The following is a 16,506-nucleotide window of genomic DNA, read 5'->3' as shown; positions in this document are numbered from 1 at the left end:
TCCAATAATCCAACGTCAACGCAAAATTGTTTGTTAATTAATTACAGCGTAGTAACTTTTGTAAAGATACCTTTGGGAACATGTTGGAATAAATCTAACCTTGAATTTCGCAGATATTTTGTTCTTCAGTGAGTAATTTGCTTCCGGACAAGGGAATAAAGAAGTCTCCCTTTCAAATGTAGTTTAAACCCCATGAGGAAATTTTTTTTATGAATTACGACGAGAAATTAAATTGATGTGTGAATTATGTACGTTGATTGTTTTGAAAGTAACATTTGTAAAGATACCTTTGGGAACATCTTGGAATAAGTCTAACCTTGAATTTCGCAGATATTTTGTTCTTCTGTGAGCAATTTGCTTCTAGAGAAGGGAATAAAGAAATCTCTCCCTTTCAAATGTAGTCACGAGATTTTTTTTTTATGGATTACGACAAAAAATTAAATTGATGTGTGAATTATGTATGTTGATTGATTTGAAAGTAAATTTTGTAAAGATACATTTGGAACATGTTGGAATAAATCTAACCTTGAATTTCACAGATATTTTGTTCTTCTGTGAGCAATTTGCTTCCAGACAATGGAATAAAGAATTCTCCCTTTCAAATGTAGTTTAAACCCCACAAGGAATTTATTTATTTATTTATGAATTACGACGAGAAATTAAATTGATGTGTGAATTATGTACGTTGATTGATTTGAAAGTTTAAGAACTAAAATGAGGACTTTTAAAAAGTTTAGGAACCACTCGTTCATACATTTTCTTTCATCAGTCTTCCTCTCTTCCTTATCCCTCCTTTTCTCCAGTAGATTTAAAAATTAAAATTAAAAACAAAATGGTGAACCCTTGTTTACATGTTTTCATATTTGAATCTTATTTTAATGTAATATGTACATAATGAAAATTTTATTTCTCTTCGTCCTCATTACCTATTCCTCTACCCCCTGACTCATTTTCCCCCCTCCATGGCCCATCCTCTGTTACTCCTCATAGCCATGGTTCAACATTCACGACTGGAAAAAAGATTGCATATATCAAGAACAACACTATTTTGCTATTTCTGACCAATTAAGTATTTTCATATTTTTAATAAACAAAGTCTCATAAATTTTAGATAAATTCATTGAATTGAATCTGGCCTCGAATGACAACCAGCTGAGCCATATTAATGCATGCACCATACAATACAAACTTATAATAAAGATTATATTGAAGAAAATAGGACAAAATTATTAATGTGGCATGCGTTACAAACTTTAAGGAAGCTATCCGCCCTGTTTTTAATTTATTTATGTCTTCAATTCGATGATCACAACAGTTCTTCTATTTCAATAATCTCGTGACGTTGAGTTCTGTGCCTCATGTGCTTTATCCAGAAATAAATATATGAAATTGGAAATTACATAATTATTTGCATCCGTACCACACCACATGGAACTTAATCATTTGCCTTCTTTTTTAATTGGGCAGGTCCACACTTTTGAGCTGCAGCCTACATAGGGTGGGCTACCTAAAGAAGATATTGGGGGAAGGGTCCATTTTCTTTTGCCAAAAATAGAAGGGTCCCATTTTCATGACATTACGAATTTGGTTAATATCATCAAATTCCAAACAACATAATTTGATTTGGGCCGTTGGCAATGGGCTGTTGTCAACTTGTATTGGGCTGACATTTGCAAATTGATAAAGACACGGCAGGCGAATTTTTAGGACGACTTTGTCTGCTCATTTGAAAGGAAAATAAAAAGAGAAAGAAAGAAAAGAAATGTATCAAGGATGCAATGAGATGGGGAGGGGGAGTCGCCCAAATTGGGTAGGAGAGAGGGCAACCGCCGACAACTGAGAAAACGTCCTAATTTTTAAAAGCGGGGTATTAGTGCCCCGAGCCTTAGCTCAATTGGAATGAGACCAATGAGGCGACAGTAGAGATCCCAGGTTCAAGTCTCCATATAACAAATGAGAAAAATAGAATATGATGAGTGTTATAAGTCATTGGGTGTCTACAATAAATAAAGGAGTGTGCGTAGTATTTGAGCCCGCCCATGACGAGCTGGATCAATTGGGCCGAGCCCAATCTAATAACTAGCTTTAACAATTTGTTTACGTGTACTATGGGAAATGGTCTGTCACACTCCTTCCGTTAAAAAGGTGATCTCAGTATCTTAGAGCTGAAATAACCGTATCTTGGATCCATAAACCCCATCACAGGTTCTCTCCCCGCCACTCCACCTGTTTGGTTCCGGAGAAAACTGTGGAAAATGAAAAGGAAAATCCACTTTCCACACCGACTCCTCAGTCCCCTTAAAATGTTTCCTACAGAGAAGTAGTGGTGTTGCAGATACTGAGATACGGAGAATAAAAAATGTCACAATTGTCAGCCCAAGTATTGAATAGCCTGAGGCCACGGCCGCCCAGTGCTTGTAGCTCAACGACAATGGCTTCGTTGTCGTATGGAACACAGACCCCAATAGCTTCTCTGAAGGTCTCTCCCGGTTTTTGGGGCTCGGCGGAGTTCAATTCGTGCCGTTTGAGCGTTTTGGGGAGTGATCGGTCTCGGAATTTGGCCCTGGTGAGGGACAGTGCAGAGAGAAGTGAGGGGGGTGTTGCTATGGAGACTGTTGGTGACAATCAGGTGAGGAAAGTTAGAGAGATAGGGTTAAATGCAGTGATAAATATAAAGTTAGAAACTTTTTGAAGTTTTTCTGGTTTATTGATAGGTTGAAGATTCACCAGGAAAATTGGAGGAGCGTGATTTTAGTGGCACACCTTATGTTCCTATCTATGTGATGTTACCAGTGAGTTTTTGATGCACTCTTTTATACTGTGTGTTGGCTTATTGTGGTTATCTTTTGCTTATGTGCATTTTCAAGTTTTTAACCGTCAATCAAGAACATTGATCAAGTGAAACAATATGTAAGTGTGATCCTAATTAACAAGTTAAACAATATTTTTGTTGGGTTTCAGTCGTTCAAATATATTCTTATTGGGTTTCAATCGTTATCGAGATTATTGATTAAGTGAAATCATGTTTGAATGTGTAATCTTGATTAACAATCTTGCTATATAATATAAATATACAGAGTGTCTGTATAGCAACACAATGGTACTCATGTATATACTTTTAATCCGGTTCCCGTTCAAAATCATATGGGCCTCATTCACAACATCACTGTTAAATTTGTATTTATTTGTTTATAATCTTCTGCATGATACTATGTTATTACAAGTCATGGCTAAATGCAGTTGTTCTTGTGTTTCATGGTGGCAGTTGGGTGTCATCAATATGAACTGTGAGCTAATTGAGCCAGAAGTTCTGTTAAATCAACTAAAAGTACTGAAGTCAGTTGGTGTTGATGGTGTTATGGTTGATTGCTGGTGGGGAATAGTAGAGGCACACAATCCACAGGGATACAATTGGAGTGGTTATAAGAGACTTTTCCAAATTGTGCGTGATCTTAACCTCAAGTTACAGGTGAGTGGTATAGAATTTTACCAGCATTTTTTTTTGACTTTGGGTGTGCTTTTCAATATGCCTTTGCCTCTTATGTTTCTTGTTTCCTTTTGGAAGTCATTACAGTGCACTAAAGGATGAAAAAAGTAGTTCTTAAATCTTGAATGGGTTTGAAATAAAATTCCGGTAAAGATTCCAAATTTCCAGTTTACACAAATGTTAACCTGAAATAATCTCACAATTTTGGTTTGTTTTATTAGAACCGATACTGTTTAGCATCATAGCAGAGGAAATGGTTCTGACTTGGTGTGCTTTTAGAGCATCTCCACCGCAGCAACAGAACCGGGCAAAAGGCCCCCCTCGCAAGCCTAAGGCAGCTCCAGCGCTGCAGCCTGCAGCCTGGTTTGGCGTGGGTCCCACCAGCCCGGGCAAGCCCAAGGGCAGGTTTCGCCTGGGCTTCAGCCCGAGGGCTGTGACGTCAGCGAGCAAAAAAATATTTAAAAAATCCAAAAATTTTATAAAAAATCCAAAAAAGTTTCAATTTTTTTAAAAAAAAATACCAAAAAATTATAGATGCTTTCCCTATAAATACATAACAATTTTATTCACTTTCTAAATTGTTTATATTTTGTTGCATAATATTTTTTTCCTTTCTTGCCTTAGACTTGCCCTAGACTTAGCCCTTATGGGTGGAACCACAAATGCAAGGGCTGACACTATTCACATGAATAGTGGCAGCCCTTGCTTGCCCTTGCCCTAGACTTAGCCCTTATGGGTGGAGATGCTCTTAGTTGCTTCAGGATATCCATTTGTTACTAAATAGGTTAAGTCCTATGATTTTTTGAAATTAAATTAAGCGAATTAAACTTCATCATACTGCTTATCCTTAAGGTTATAAACATACATTCATTACAATGGTCCAAAAACATAAAATTATTTCCTTTAGATCGTCTTGGAAACATTCCTAGAGCCAACATTTGTCAGTGTCTCAGTCAAGATACTTATTCTGAAACAGTTGAAAAAGCTATGATTTATACAGAGAATTCATTTGGGTGATTTGTACTAAAACTAGCCTTTTGATTAGTTTTCATTAGCAAATGGTTGGTTACTGTCCTTGGTAGGTAGCATTATAGTCTTATGTGGATTGATGAAAAGCAAATATATCAGTAGTTCTCTTTTTGTATAATATTTTGTGAGACTGCTTATCTGTTAAATCTCATTTTATATGGGGTATAGCTTTTCTGCTTTATAGTTTTCCTCTGAAGATGAATGTCAGATACGGTTCCATTATCTAACTCTATATTGCCATAGGTTGTGATGTCATTCCATGAATGTGGAGGCAATGTTGGGGATGATGTACATATCCCACTTCCGCACTGGGTGACAGAAATTGGTCAAAAAAATCCTGATATATATTTTACTGATAAAGAGGGGAAACGCAACAAGGAATGTCTCACATGGGGAATTGATAAGGTGCGGGTTTTAAGAGGCCGGACTGCTGTTGAGGTATAGCATTCTAGAACTACGAAATTATGCTGTTTTGTACTCTTTCTACGGAATGTCATTGCTCTATCTATATATGTCTTGTTTTAAAGGTTTCACTCATGTTTTAAAAAGTAACTTTTGCAAAAATCTTTTCCTTTTGTATGCTATGGGAATTATAACTTATCTTTTCCCACATTCTTTTTAAGACATTTTCTGCTTGATGCAGAACTCAAAATCTGAGCTTCTATTTTGTTATTTTATAATGAAACTGATGCAGGTTTACTTCGACTACATGAGGAGCTTCAGAGTCGAATTTGATGAATTTTTTGAGGGAGGAATAATCTCGGAGATTGAAGTTGGACTAGGTCCATGTGGGGAGCTACGCTATCCTTCTTATCCTGAAAATCATGGATGGAAATATCCTGGTATTGGTGAATTCCAGGTAAATTAAAATGGTGACCATTCTACTTTTCACTTTCCATTACTGGGAGACTGATAAGGTCTTGGCATGCATGATAATTAGTCACAGATTATGTTAATAGCCCTTCATTCATCTTGGTTATGACCTTTAAGCCTAGCGCATATAATTTATCATTTCTATCTAAACTGTGCAACAGTTCTCTGATTCGACCTTGTTCAGTGCAGTGTTATGATTGGTACTTGATGAAGAATCTGAAGGAGGCTGCAGAAGCAAGGGGCCACTCCTTCTGGGGCAGAGCACCGGATAATACAGGTTCTTATAATTCTCAACCACATGAAACAGGGTTTTTCCGTGATGGAGGTGATTATGATAGCTACTATGGCAGATTCTTCCTCAACTGGTACTCCCGTTTTTTGGTTGATCATGGTGATCGTGTACTTGCTCTGGCCAATTTAGCTTTCGAAGGCACTTGCATTGCTGCAAAGGTGAGTCACTTTCTTGGAGATTAGTTCTTCACATGTTTTCTTTTCGTGGAGTTGCTTTATTTGATGTATGAGCAGGTATCAGGTATTCACTGGTGGTACAAGACTGCCAGCCACCCTGCTGAGTTAACCGCTGGATTTTACAACCCCTGCAACCATGATGGGTATGCTCCAATTGCAGCAATGTTGAAAAAGCATGAGGCTGCCCTGAATTTCACATGTGTTGAAATGCGTACGTTAGACCAGCATGAGGGCTTTCCAGAAGCACTGGCAGACCCTGAGGGATTAGTTTGGCAGGTAGCTAGCACAGATTTAATTTCTTTCTTGCTTGGGTCTGGTTTTTATATTTGAAATTTAACCAAGTGTCTGTGTCAGTTTGTGTATACTTCTGTACAGAAATGTTGTTTGTAAAGCATTTTTGTTTATTTGATGTTTTTTTTTTCGGAATTCCTTTTTGTGGTCAGGTGCTGAATGCTGCATGGGATGCTAACATTCCGGTTGCCAGTGAGAATGCTCTTACATGCCATGACAGAGAAGGCTACAATAAGATATTGGCAAATGCTAAGCCCCAAAATGATCCAGATGGCAGGCATTTATCAGCGTTTACCTACCTCAGATTAAGCCCTGTTCTCTTGGAGGGGCATAACTTCATGGAGTTCGAACGATTTGTCAAGAAAATGCATGGTAACAGAACACACATAGTCTAGTGTTTTCTTTCTCTCTTTCTTTTTTGCTTTTGGCCTGATCTCATTCTGTAGGGTTTTGAAATCATGATTTATCCATGCCTCACTTCTAAGATAATTGCAAATGCAGGAGAGGCCGCACCGAAATCCTGATCTTTAGATGAACTCAAATGAATGAAAGGGATTTGGACATACGGGACCTCAAGTGCATTGATGTTACTCTTAACTACTTGAGCTAAAGCCCCTTGCTAAGTCCAGAGCAGTTTAATACTGTATAATAAGGAATAAAATGAATGTATAGCATTCTACAAGTTTGTGTTGGTCACAAACTGATCAAACTGTGGTTACAAACTTGTTCCTTTCCTTATCCTAAATTATAATTATTTTAGAACGTCGTTATCTACAGTTGATAATCGTCCATTCTAAATTGATATATTTAACGTTGCATAATGCACAACAATACCCGTCAATGTTACAGTTAACGTTGTGTAATGCATGCTCAAACATGTCGACAATAACGACGGTCCATCTAAAACTTTATAATTAAGAACAAATAATTATAATTATAATTATTTAATTCCTAACTAATGGGGTCTAATATATTAGAAAAGGATTTTAGTTTATAGACCATCATCTTCATTTTGTAATTTAAACTATCGCTTCTATTTTTTTTTTAATAAAAAGGACTCATAATCGTTCATCCACGTGGTGACATTACCGTTCATATTCACACAACATTTCACTTTCACAACAGTTTTACAACTACCTGGCGCCAAAAAAAACAGTTCACGTGATTGCACCATCAGGATACACCCAAATCTCGTGTTCCGGATCTCTCAAGCCCACGCTCTGGGCACGTGCGACTCGTGTCACTCCACACGCCCAACCCGTGAAACGTATGCCCTTCACAGCACTCGCTCATACACACACGCCTCGTTCGTGCCAAACAAACCCCCCAACACACGCTCACACGCGTGACAATCCCTAAGCCATCTTCCTCGCATGCTCGCTCGCTCGCACGCTTCTCCTTCTCCAATCCCTCTCCAGCCCGACCCGACCCGCCGACCCCTCAGTCTTCCTTGTCGGAGCCCCGCCTTCTCCCCCTTAAACGGCGCCGTAATCCAGTTCCGGTCGCCGGAAAACTCGGGCACGATTTCCCGGTGAATCAGTTCTGGAAATGGAAGAGAAGATGGATCGGTGAAATGAATGGTGGCGTGAGCTTTTACTGAGGACGAGAAGGTGGAATTCGAGGGAAAAATGGAGCTTTTCGGCCAATGTGGAGTCGATTTTGCGAGACTTGGGTGTTCCGAGCTGGTTTGAGAAGGTAACTTAGCTCAGGACTTGGAAATTTTTTTGCTTTTTGGCTACTGAGAAAGTTGTTTCCGAGAAAATTTCAGAGCTTTCTCTTTTGTGAGCATAGGTGCGTGGAAAGTAATACCAATGAAGAATGAAGTCTTCTAATTTCTGTCTGTTCTTTTGCTTTGGTTTTTCATGGAAGTCAACTCATTTAAGCCAGATAGGTGTAACCTAGTTACTTTAGTATTTTCTGTGTCTGTAATTTTAACTAAAGTAGAATTATTCTTGTTCATTTGAACCTCCAACTGTTCTGTCTCTGTCTCTGTTCCCCTCCCCTACTCCCTCCTTTGGGCGGTATGTTGGTTTTAATTAATATGAGATATGGCTAATTTTGAAGTCCCAATTTTTGACAGAAAATTCTAAATTAGCGTGGAACTCAGAATCAGTAGGATGATTTCTGCATTGTTTGGAACAATTTAATCCTTCCAGTGGTTGTGTGGGAAGTTAAGCAGTTATGGTTTCTACATTCATGATAGAAGGATCAAGAAACTAGGATAATCAGGGGGTCAAAAGTATAGGATTAAGGGAATAAGGAGAATATGGCTACGGATATCCAGAAGTTAATTGGAACAAGTGAAGAAGATGAGGACGAAGAAATGGAGATGGACGTGAAAGAAGAGGGCGATGATGATGATGAAGAAGATGGGGAGAAGCATGTTGATGCCACCTCTATGATTGCGGGGGTTGATGGAGGAATGCCAACAAGAAGTAGTAATAATAACCGGTTTCAGCAGCACCATCAAATTCAAGAACAAGTCGGGACCCCAGGAGGGGGAGGAGTCAGGAGGTGTAGACCGATAGAGGAGAAGGAGAGAACCAAGTTAAGAGAGCGGCAGCGCAGGGCGATCACTGCAAGGATCTTAGCAGGGTTACGGAGGCATGGAAATTATAATCTTAGAGTTAGGGCTGATATCAATGATGTAATTGCGGCTTTGGCTAGGGAAGCTGGCTGGGTTGTTCTTCCAGATGGAACAACGTTTCCTGCAAAATCTCAGGTACTTGTCTCTCAGGGAAGAAGCTTGTTTATGCTGTTTTGAAAGTATTTGCTTTGTTTATTTGAGAGAGAGAGAGTGAGAGAGAGAGAGAGCACCACTGCATCAACGAATTCACAGAGAGAGAGAGAGAGAGAGAGAGAGAGAGAGAGAGAGAGAGAGCGGGTGCATCCTATTGTGGATTCTCATTTCTAACAAATTTCAGAATGGGAATGCTTTCTATTCCACTTTTACAGGGCCCAAGGCCTGCTGGTGTCAATTCTGCGGCAGTATCTTCCCAAATGGTGTCCCCACAAACTCCTGCTTCCCTTAAAGGAGTTACTTCTGCCTATCGGAGCTCTGGGGAGCTTAATGCTTGTAACATGAAAGGTGTTTTTATTCCTAGTTCATCACCTTATGATCTCCCCTCAAGTGCTCGGTCACAAAATTCATCCATTGTGGGAGATGGAGGAGGTCAAACAGATAGCCATCCTCTTATTGGTGGTTCCATGGATAATGTTGGTGACAAACAGGTACTATGACTAGAGCTATGCTACAACCCACACCTACAAAAGAAAACGATATCATAAAATTCTTTTACTTCGTAATGTGACACATTATGTGTCTTGCCATCAAGCGTGGTGATATGTGTGTGACACATTCAGGGGACAAGTGTGAGTGAATTGTGTGGCAATCTATATGAGTAGCCATGTTACAAAGTAAAAGAATTATGTAAAGTTCTGTACACATAGCATTTTCCTTATGACTAAGTTGTTCAAAATTCAATCTCCTAAAACAAAGTTGTTTAGACTTTAATGGTTATATCTCTTGGTAAGCTGTTGTTAAATTCTAATATATGGTCATTCTTTGTATCATCTTGGTTGATTTTGCTATCACATATCACATAAGGCGATAAATAGCCTATTTAACACTAGCCTTTATTAGAAGATGCATGGAGGCATGGCTAGTCTCTGGTAGCCTGTTGGAGTTGTGCTACATACACAACCCAGCAGGTCCTGGGTTCGAGACTGACAGGTGTTTCTCTAAACCAATGTATGGAGGCATGACTCTGCAGCAAATAATGGATGTATACCTTCTTCATTTATGATTATAACTGCATTGAATTTACTAGTACCCTATAAGTAGTGAAATTCTGTTTCTCATATAGCTCATTTAAATTTCTAGTAATAATCATTATTTGAATGTTAAGTTGTTGCTTCCTTGTTGGGCAGTGTCACATCCTTAAACGCACTTCGAAATCTTTCTTGTAGATTGTTGACATGCCCCTGAAGTTACCAGAACGTGATTACTCCAACACCGCATGCATTCCTGTTTATGTGATGCTACCTGTGAGTTGTGCAATTTTACTTTATTCTTTTGCTATCTAAGTTATAATTTTTCTTCTCTAGTTTTTCAGTACCGTGCTTTTCTACTCAATGTCCTGCGTTAGAGGTTGCCATGTCAAGGAGTGCAAGACTTATTTGATAGATATGGTTGTTTTTAAATTTTAGTCTCTGATATTTATGGTTATATTGTGTCATATCTTTTGGTGGCAGCTAGGTGTCATTAATATGAAGTGTGAGATGGTTGATCCAGATGGTCTACTAAAGCAGCTAAGGATATTGAAATCAGTTAACGTTGATGGTGTTATGGTTGATTGCTGGTGGGGAATAGTAGAAGGACATGCTCCAGGGGAGTATAACTGGAATGGATACAAGAGGCTCTTTCAGATGGTGTGCGAGCTGAAGCTGAAGCTGCAGGTCAGTTTTATATGGGCATGTTTTTTCACTTGCAGAATCTTTTTGCTCTTAGTGGTCATGTAAACATGTGCGGTTAATAGTTGCTATCTTCGTGGTCATCTGTATCTTTTCCATAGTTTTCCTGTAATTCTTGGCAAACGTCTGAGACTTTGTCTGTAAAATGTGGGAATCAAGGAACTTACTCCCCTTTATCGTACTGTGAATTCACTCACTATTAACCATTACTGTAAAGTGTGGAGATAGTTTATTCATTTAGACATGGTTCTTTGGTTAGTTCTTCTGAAAATTTATTCTGGGTCTGATGGGAAACTTCCCTGTTTCAGGTTGTGATGTCATTTCATGAATGTGGAGGCAATGTTGGTGACGATGTATGTATTCCACTGCCCCATTGGGTGGCTGAAATTGGTAGAAGCAACCCTGACATATTTTTCACTGATAGAGAGGGAAGACGTAATCCTGAATGCCTTTCATGGGGAATTGACAAGGAGCGAGTTTTAAGAGGCCGAACAGCTGTTGAGGTATTACATTCAGATATGATAAATCAGTCATTAATCTTTCTGTTTGAATTTGGTATTAAACCTGGTAGTGATCAACTCTGTACATCTATTGATCTATAGACTTGGTTGTGTGCGGAAAATTTCATTACTGCCATATACAGATGGCAGTAATTCTGTATTAGTGAACCATGTTTTGAAGGGTAGTCCTATGTAGGCAGCGCCAAAATGCTAATGTTTTAACTAATATAGGTGTACTTTGACTGCATGAGAAGCTTCCGTGTAGAGTTCGACGAGTACTTTAAAAATGGTAATATCTCCATGATTCAAGTTGGACTAGGTCCGTGTGGGGAATTACGATACCCATCTTGTCCTGTAAAGCATGGTTGGAGATATCCTGGCATTGGTGAATTTCAGGTAACTTTTTGAAATATTATCTGTTTATCAAGTGAATGAGTCTGTCGATTGCTGCAGAATTGGAGCACTGCATTTGCAAGTTGCGTTCTTCACTCTGAACATTTAAAAACATGCAGTGTTATGATCTGTATTTGCTGAAAAGTCTGAGGAAGGCGGCAGAAGCAAGGGGACACTCCTTCTGGGGTAGAGGTCCAGATAATGCAGGTTCTTATAATTCCCGGCCACATGAAACCGGTTTCTTTTGCGATGGGGGTGATTATGATAGCTACTATGGCAGGTTCTTCCTTAATTGGTACTCTCGAGTTTTAGTTGATCATGGTGATCGTGTGCTTTCTCTAGCAAAGTTAGCTTTCAATGGCACCTGCATTGCTGCAAAGGTGAGTCAGCTTCCATCATTTTGAACATACATGAAAGATGAATTTTTGATATCTGATATTTGAAAGGAAAAAAAATGACAATTATGCTCTTTTCCTTGAAAATGCGGACAAAGCATTCAAAGGATTCAAAGAACACCTAGTTCTTATCAACATATGAAGAATGTTATGCATGTTCTTCATGCCTAATGTCTTTAAGTTTTGAAAGTGTTTTTTCCCCTTTTGGGAGTGGGGGTTGGAAATGAGAAGTTATTTGGTTAGCTATGAATTGATCAGTCAGTTTGCTATTTTAATTGTTAAGCAGCTATCAGGTCTTCACTGGTGGTACAAGACAGCCAGTCATGCAGCTGAATTGACTGCAGGCTTCTATAATCCATGCAATCGAGATGGTTATGCTGCAATTGTGACAATGCTAAAGAAGCATGAAGCTACTTTAAACTTAGCGTGCACTGAATTGCACATGTTAGACCAGCATGAAGACTTCCAAGAGGCACTGGGAGATTCTGAGGGTTTATTCTGGCAAGTAAGCATCAAATTTATCTGCAACCTTGCGGTTAACACTAAATATCATGATTCCAATCCAAGACGCAACAATTGTCTTAGTTAACTTATCATTTCATTGGCAGACAGGAAATGAAACGATATCATTGATAGAAAAAAGACTGAGGAAAATAGAGTAATTGAAGAAGAGAGGTCGCGGGTTATGTCTGAGCGAGAGAGAGAGGGGCTGGAAGACGGCTCGTGTTAGACTTGGGGTTTGAGGGTTTAGGGTTTAGGGTTTAGGGCTGGTGGTTACATTTCATCCATGGATACCGGGACTGAAGATGAATCAGTCTAGGGTATTCAGGATCGAGTCCAAGTCCTTCAGTGTGAGGACTGACAACCTCTCTCGAGGGGGAGCTATCCTCATTACTGAAAAGAGTAGAGGTAAGTCTTTTCTTATCTCCCTTGAGGTGGATTGTGTGGTGTGGCTTCGAAATCAGCTGGGCGATGCTCTGAAGGGTAGCGAGGATCAGTTTTTCAGGCAGTTCAAGGGAGATTCGTTCCTTTTTTGGGTTGAAAGACACTATAACAGCAAGGGTTGGTTTTTGCGTTTATCTAAATGCACTCGTGGCGTTGTGAGATCATTGGTGATCCCTCAAGGCAAGAATGCAATCGGTTGGAGGACTATGGAGGAAAGTCTTGGATCCTTGTTGAATTTTATTGGGAAGAAGAGTTTGTCCGATGATGGGTGCGACAATGGAAGATCGCGTTCGTCCTCGTTCTCCTACAGGGATGCGGTCAAGGGTAGTAACGAAGTTCAGAAGGGTGGTAGTCGTTCTATGGGAGGAGCGAATCGCAATTGGGATTTGACTTTGGTAATTGAAAGGAAGCAAGTCCACAATTCGTGGAAGGAGATCTCTGGGGCACTGTCTGTTTCTTGGGGCAGAGCAGTTCATATCTTTCCTTTCCAACCTAGTAAGGCTTTTATGGATTGTGAAAGCGGAGAGGAATTGCAGAGATTGTTGTGGGGGAGCACTTCGTTGAATGGAGGTCTTATTGAGGTTGCTTTCTCTAGTTGGGAAGAAAGCTGGGGCTTGAACGATGCGAAGGTGGTTAGTTATGGGGGGTGGGTGGCCGTGTCTGGGCTGCCCCTAAACTGGTGGAATCCGAAATTCCTTTCCCAGGTGGGAGAGGCTTGTGGAGGGATTCTTCAAATTGATCGGGTGACTGATCGTTTTCTGTATTTGCATGAGGCAAAGATCAAAGTCAAGGAAAACAATTCTGGTTTCCTCCCTCAATTCGTGAAGGTGTCGGAGGGAGACGACGCGGTGTTCGTCACTATTTCCCCAATATCCCCTGCTATCAAACCTCCCTCGATTGGAAAGGCGATGGTTACCTTTACCAATGGTCGAGAGTTGAAGTCGACGGCCATAGACGGTGTTTCTGCCTTCCAGCAGGACGAGGGGCAGTCGAGGTCTTTTCCCGTGGGTCGCGCTGACAAGGATGGGACATGGCGCAGAAAAGATGTTTGCACTAAATTGGGTACTGCGCAGAAAGGAGGATTTTCTGCCTTGGATGGGGTTCAGCGTGAAAATGAGGGGAAGGTGATGGAGAATGACACGCGTGCTACTCATTTTGGCAACAGGTTTTCTCCTTTTATTAATTGCTGTCTTGGGGAGGATGTTTTTTTGAAGGGTAGTGCTGCTCCCGAGGAGTTTAGCTCTCTTTATCGGGTGGAGGATTTTTTGTACGACCTTGGGGTTGAAAAAGTGGTCCCTATCACAGCTGTCTTCTCTGACAGTGAGCTGGATTTTAATTCTACTGGGCCCAAGCTGGAAAAGACTGTTCCAAACAAGCATGGGGGGTCTATTTTGGGAGCTGGGCCTGTTGGGCCTGTTCCCAATCTTTTCCTTCCTAGCTCCAAGCCTTCCCGCCATAGTGATTTTGGGCCTGGTTTATTCAGGCCCAGTGCACCTCCTAAAAATCCTCCTTCTGCTTCCAGCTTCTTCTCTAAGTATGGGAACGGTGCTCACACGCTGCGACGCAACGATCCCAAGTTCTTCGGGTCTTTCAAAGCCAAAGAGGCCGCTGCCTCTACCGACTTCTCTGATGGCGAGGAAGATTCGTGCGACACCGATGAGATTGATTCTGAGTTGGAGCTGTTAAGTGACTTCGGGGACGGATTGGATTCTTGTACGGATAGTGTCAGAGAGGATCTTCTTAGGGGGGATGGGTCAGTCCTGGATTTTGATGATGCTGACTCATCACAACAAGAGGCTGGAGAGGGATTGGATATTACTCTCTGCGAAGATGGGATGCTGGAGAAGCTCTTCGGGGATCTAACTCCGACTCCTGAAATGGAGGTCATCCCCGATTTTACGGGGAAGGAGGAGGGGGAGTTGAAGATTCAAGTGGATGTTCCAGGTCTTTCCAACTCGAGTTCTTCTGTTAGTCTTGTCGGCAAGAAGGATAAGACTGGGAACAATAGCGTCAAAATTCAAACTTACTGCAGAAGGAAGGAGTTACCTCCTGTGCCCATCAAAAAAGACGTTAAGGCTAAGCACAGTGGGCTACTTACTAAATTGGGTATTTCAGTGGTTCCGCTCAAGAAAACCCTTATTTTTGGGAAAAATGGTGGCTTGGCCTCTGCTTGTAAGGTTCAGGGTGGGAATTTAGATAGAAATTTCGTCACGAAATCGGGTGTCGGTGTCCCGAAACGTCCAGTTCGTTGAGGGCTTCGTTTGGGTTTGTCTAGGGTGTTGGCTTGTCCTGGGTTTTCTTTGTGGTCTGTGGGCGCTGGGTTGTTTTGTTTCTTAGTCTGTTTCTCTGTCTTCTGTGGATTCCTTATCCACTGCTGTATTTTGCTCCTATCTTAATACATTCGTTTCTATTCAAAAAAAAAAAAAAATTTCATTGGCAGACAGGGACTCTTATTGAATATAAGAAGTCTGTCTGTTTTGGAAATTACCGGGACTCATTGTGAAAGAAATACCCTCGATTGAACAATATATGCATGTTCGTGGTGGAAATCTTTGGCACTTAAAATTATAATATACTGTTTCAGGTGCTGAATGCTGCATGGGATGTTTGCATACCAGTTTCTAGTGAGAATGCTCTTCCTTGTCATGATCATGTCAGTTACAAGAAGATATTGGATAGTGCCAAACCCTTGACTGATCCGGATGGAAGGCATTTGTCATCTTTTACCTACCTTAGGCTCAGTCCACTTCTCATGGAAAGACACAACTTCATGGAATTTGAACGATTTATTAAGAGAATGCACGGTAAGGAACTTTTTTGGGGTCAAATCATAGCAATGGATTATTCTATGATTTAGCTTGATGCATTCATGATCTAGTAATGGCAAATAACGATATCCCTGTTCCACATTGGAGAACAAAAATAAATCAGAATCAAAACAGTTCACATGATTGTAAAAACTGTTAATGTTGGAGAACATAAAAAAAATTAATAAACAAAAAGAATCAGAATTAGTTTACATAATTGTTGCTGTCCTTTTTCTGAATACGGTTATGAGTTGTAGCTTTGAATTTTACTGCAGGGGAAGCTGTTGGCCTCCAAGTATATAGCAACTAGAATGAAGTCTCTCCGGATAGTGTTTTATTAATTGCTGTTGAAGGAAGAGGTTTGTCCAGATAGCGTATTATCTTCTTCTTTCTCAGAGAAAAAACATTTTATCCCCAAAAAATGTTGTGCCCATTATTCCAGATGAGGTATTAGTATTAGTCAATTACCTATACTAGTTGATAGGACAGTGGCTAACAACGAGATTGAACTTTTTTGTAGTCGAACACCGACCATGATTCATATGTAAAAGTGATTTAAATGTAAAATCCTCGTAGTCTTTTAGAAAGCATTGCTAGCAGAACTTGCATTTTTCTACCAAATTACAGTTTTCAATGTGTTCTCTTGAGTATATAAGTGGACACCGATTTACTCAAGATTATTGTGGTCGTGGTTGTAGCATGGGTGCTGCCTCCCCATAAGCAGTTTCTGGCCGGCTGCTGTTTCTGATTAGCAATGTTCTTCACAGAAATTTTATACACTATTGAATTTGCAATAAGAAAATTATTAAACATGGTAGGTAGGAATCAAAGCATCTGTTCAAAGT

At 40.1% G+C, this 16,506-nt stretch overlaps 2 protein-coding genes across 5 annotated transcripts; both read left to right on the top strand.

Moving 5' to 3' along the window:
- Nucleotides 1-2,161: 2,161 nt before the first annotated feature.
- On the top strand, nt 2,162-6,924 carry LOC110744607 (beta-amylase 2, chloroplastic). The gene is made up of 9 exons (XM_021944598.2): nt 2,162-2,629; nt 2,715-2,792; nt 3,266-3,469; nt 4,760-4,954; nt 5,211-5,375; nt 5,579-5,839; nt 5,915-6,133; nt 6,301-6,520; nt 6,650-6,924. Exons 1-9 carry the CDS (start codon nt 2,360-2,362, stop codon nt 6,670-6,672), a joined length of 1,635 nt encoding a protein of 544 aa, XP_021800290.1. The 5' UTR covers nt 2,162-2,359; the 3' UTR covers nt 6,673-6,924.
- Nucleotides 6,925-7,371: 447 nt separating this feature from the next.
- Nucleotides 7,372-16,263, top strand: LOC110744578 (beta-amylase 7-like). Of its 4 annotated transcripts, XM_021944568.2 has the most exons (11): nt 7,382-7,843; nt 8,229-8,870; nt 9,104-9,379; nt 10,118-10,195; nt 10,403-10,606; nt 10,930-11,124; nt 11,353-11,517; nt 11,634-11,894; nt 12,196-12,414; nt 15,439-15,658; nt 15,937-16,263. In XM_021944568.2, exons 2-11 carry the CDS (start codon nt 8,415-8,417, stop codon nt 15,969-15,971), a joined length of 2,109 nt encoding a protein of 702 aa, XP_021800260.1. In that variant the 5' UTR covers nt 7,382-7,843; nt 8,229-8,414; the 3' UTR covers nt 15,972-16,263. The 4 variants fall into 4 exon arrangements, with proteins under 4 accessions (XP_021800267.1, XP_021800260.1, XP_021800272.1 ...); XM_021944575.2 differs by lacking the exons at nt 15,439-15,658; nt 15,937-16,263 and adding an exon at nt 12,518-12,654 and having other exon boundaries at nt 7,372-7,843; XM_021944580.2 differs by lacking the exon at nt 12,196-12,414 and having other exon boundaries at nt 7,383-7,843.
- The last annotated feature ends 243 nt before the right edge of the window (nt 16,264-16,506 follow it).

This window comes from Prunus avium, chromosome 2 (genome assembly GCF_965620075.1).
Source record: "Prunus avium chromosome 2, drPruAviu1.hap1.1, whole genome shotgun sequence".
NCBI lineage: Eukaryota > Viridiplantae > Streptophyta > Magnoliopsida > Rosales > Rosaceae > Prunus > Prunus avium.
The sequence above is the reverse complement of the archived record's forward strand: the minus strand, read 5'-3'. Positions and strand labels throughout refer to the sequence as shown.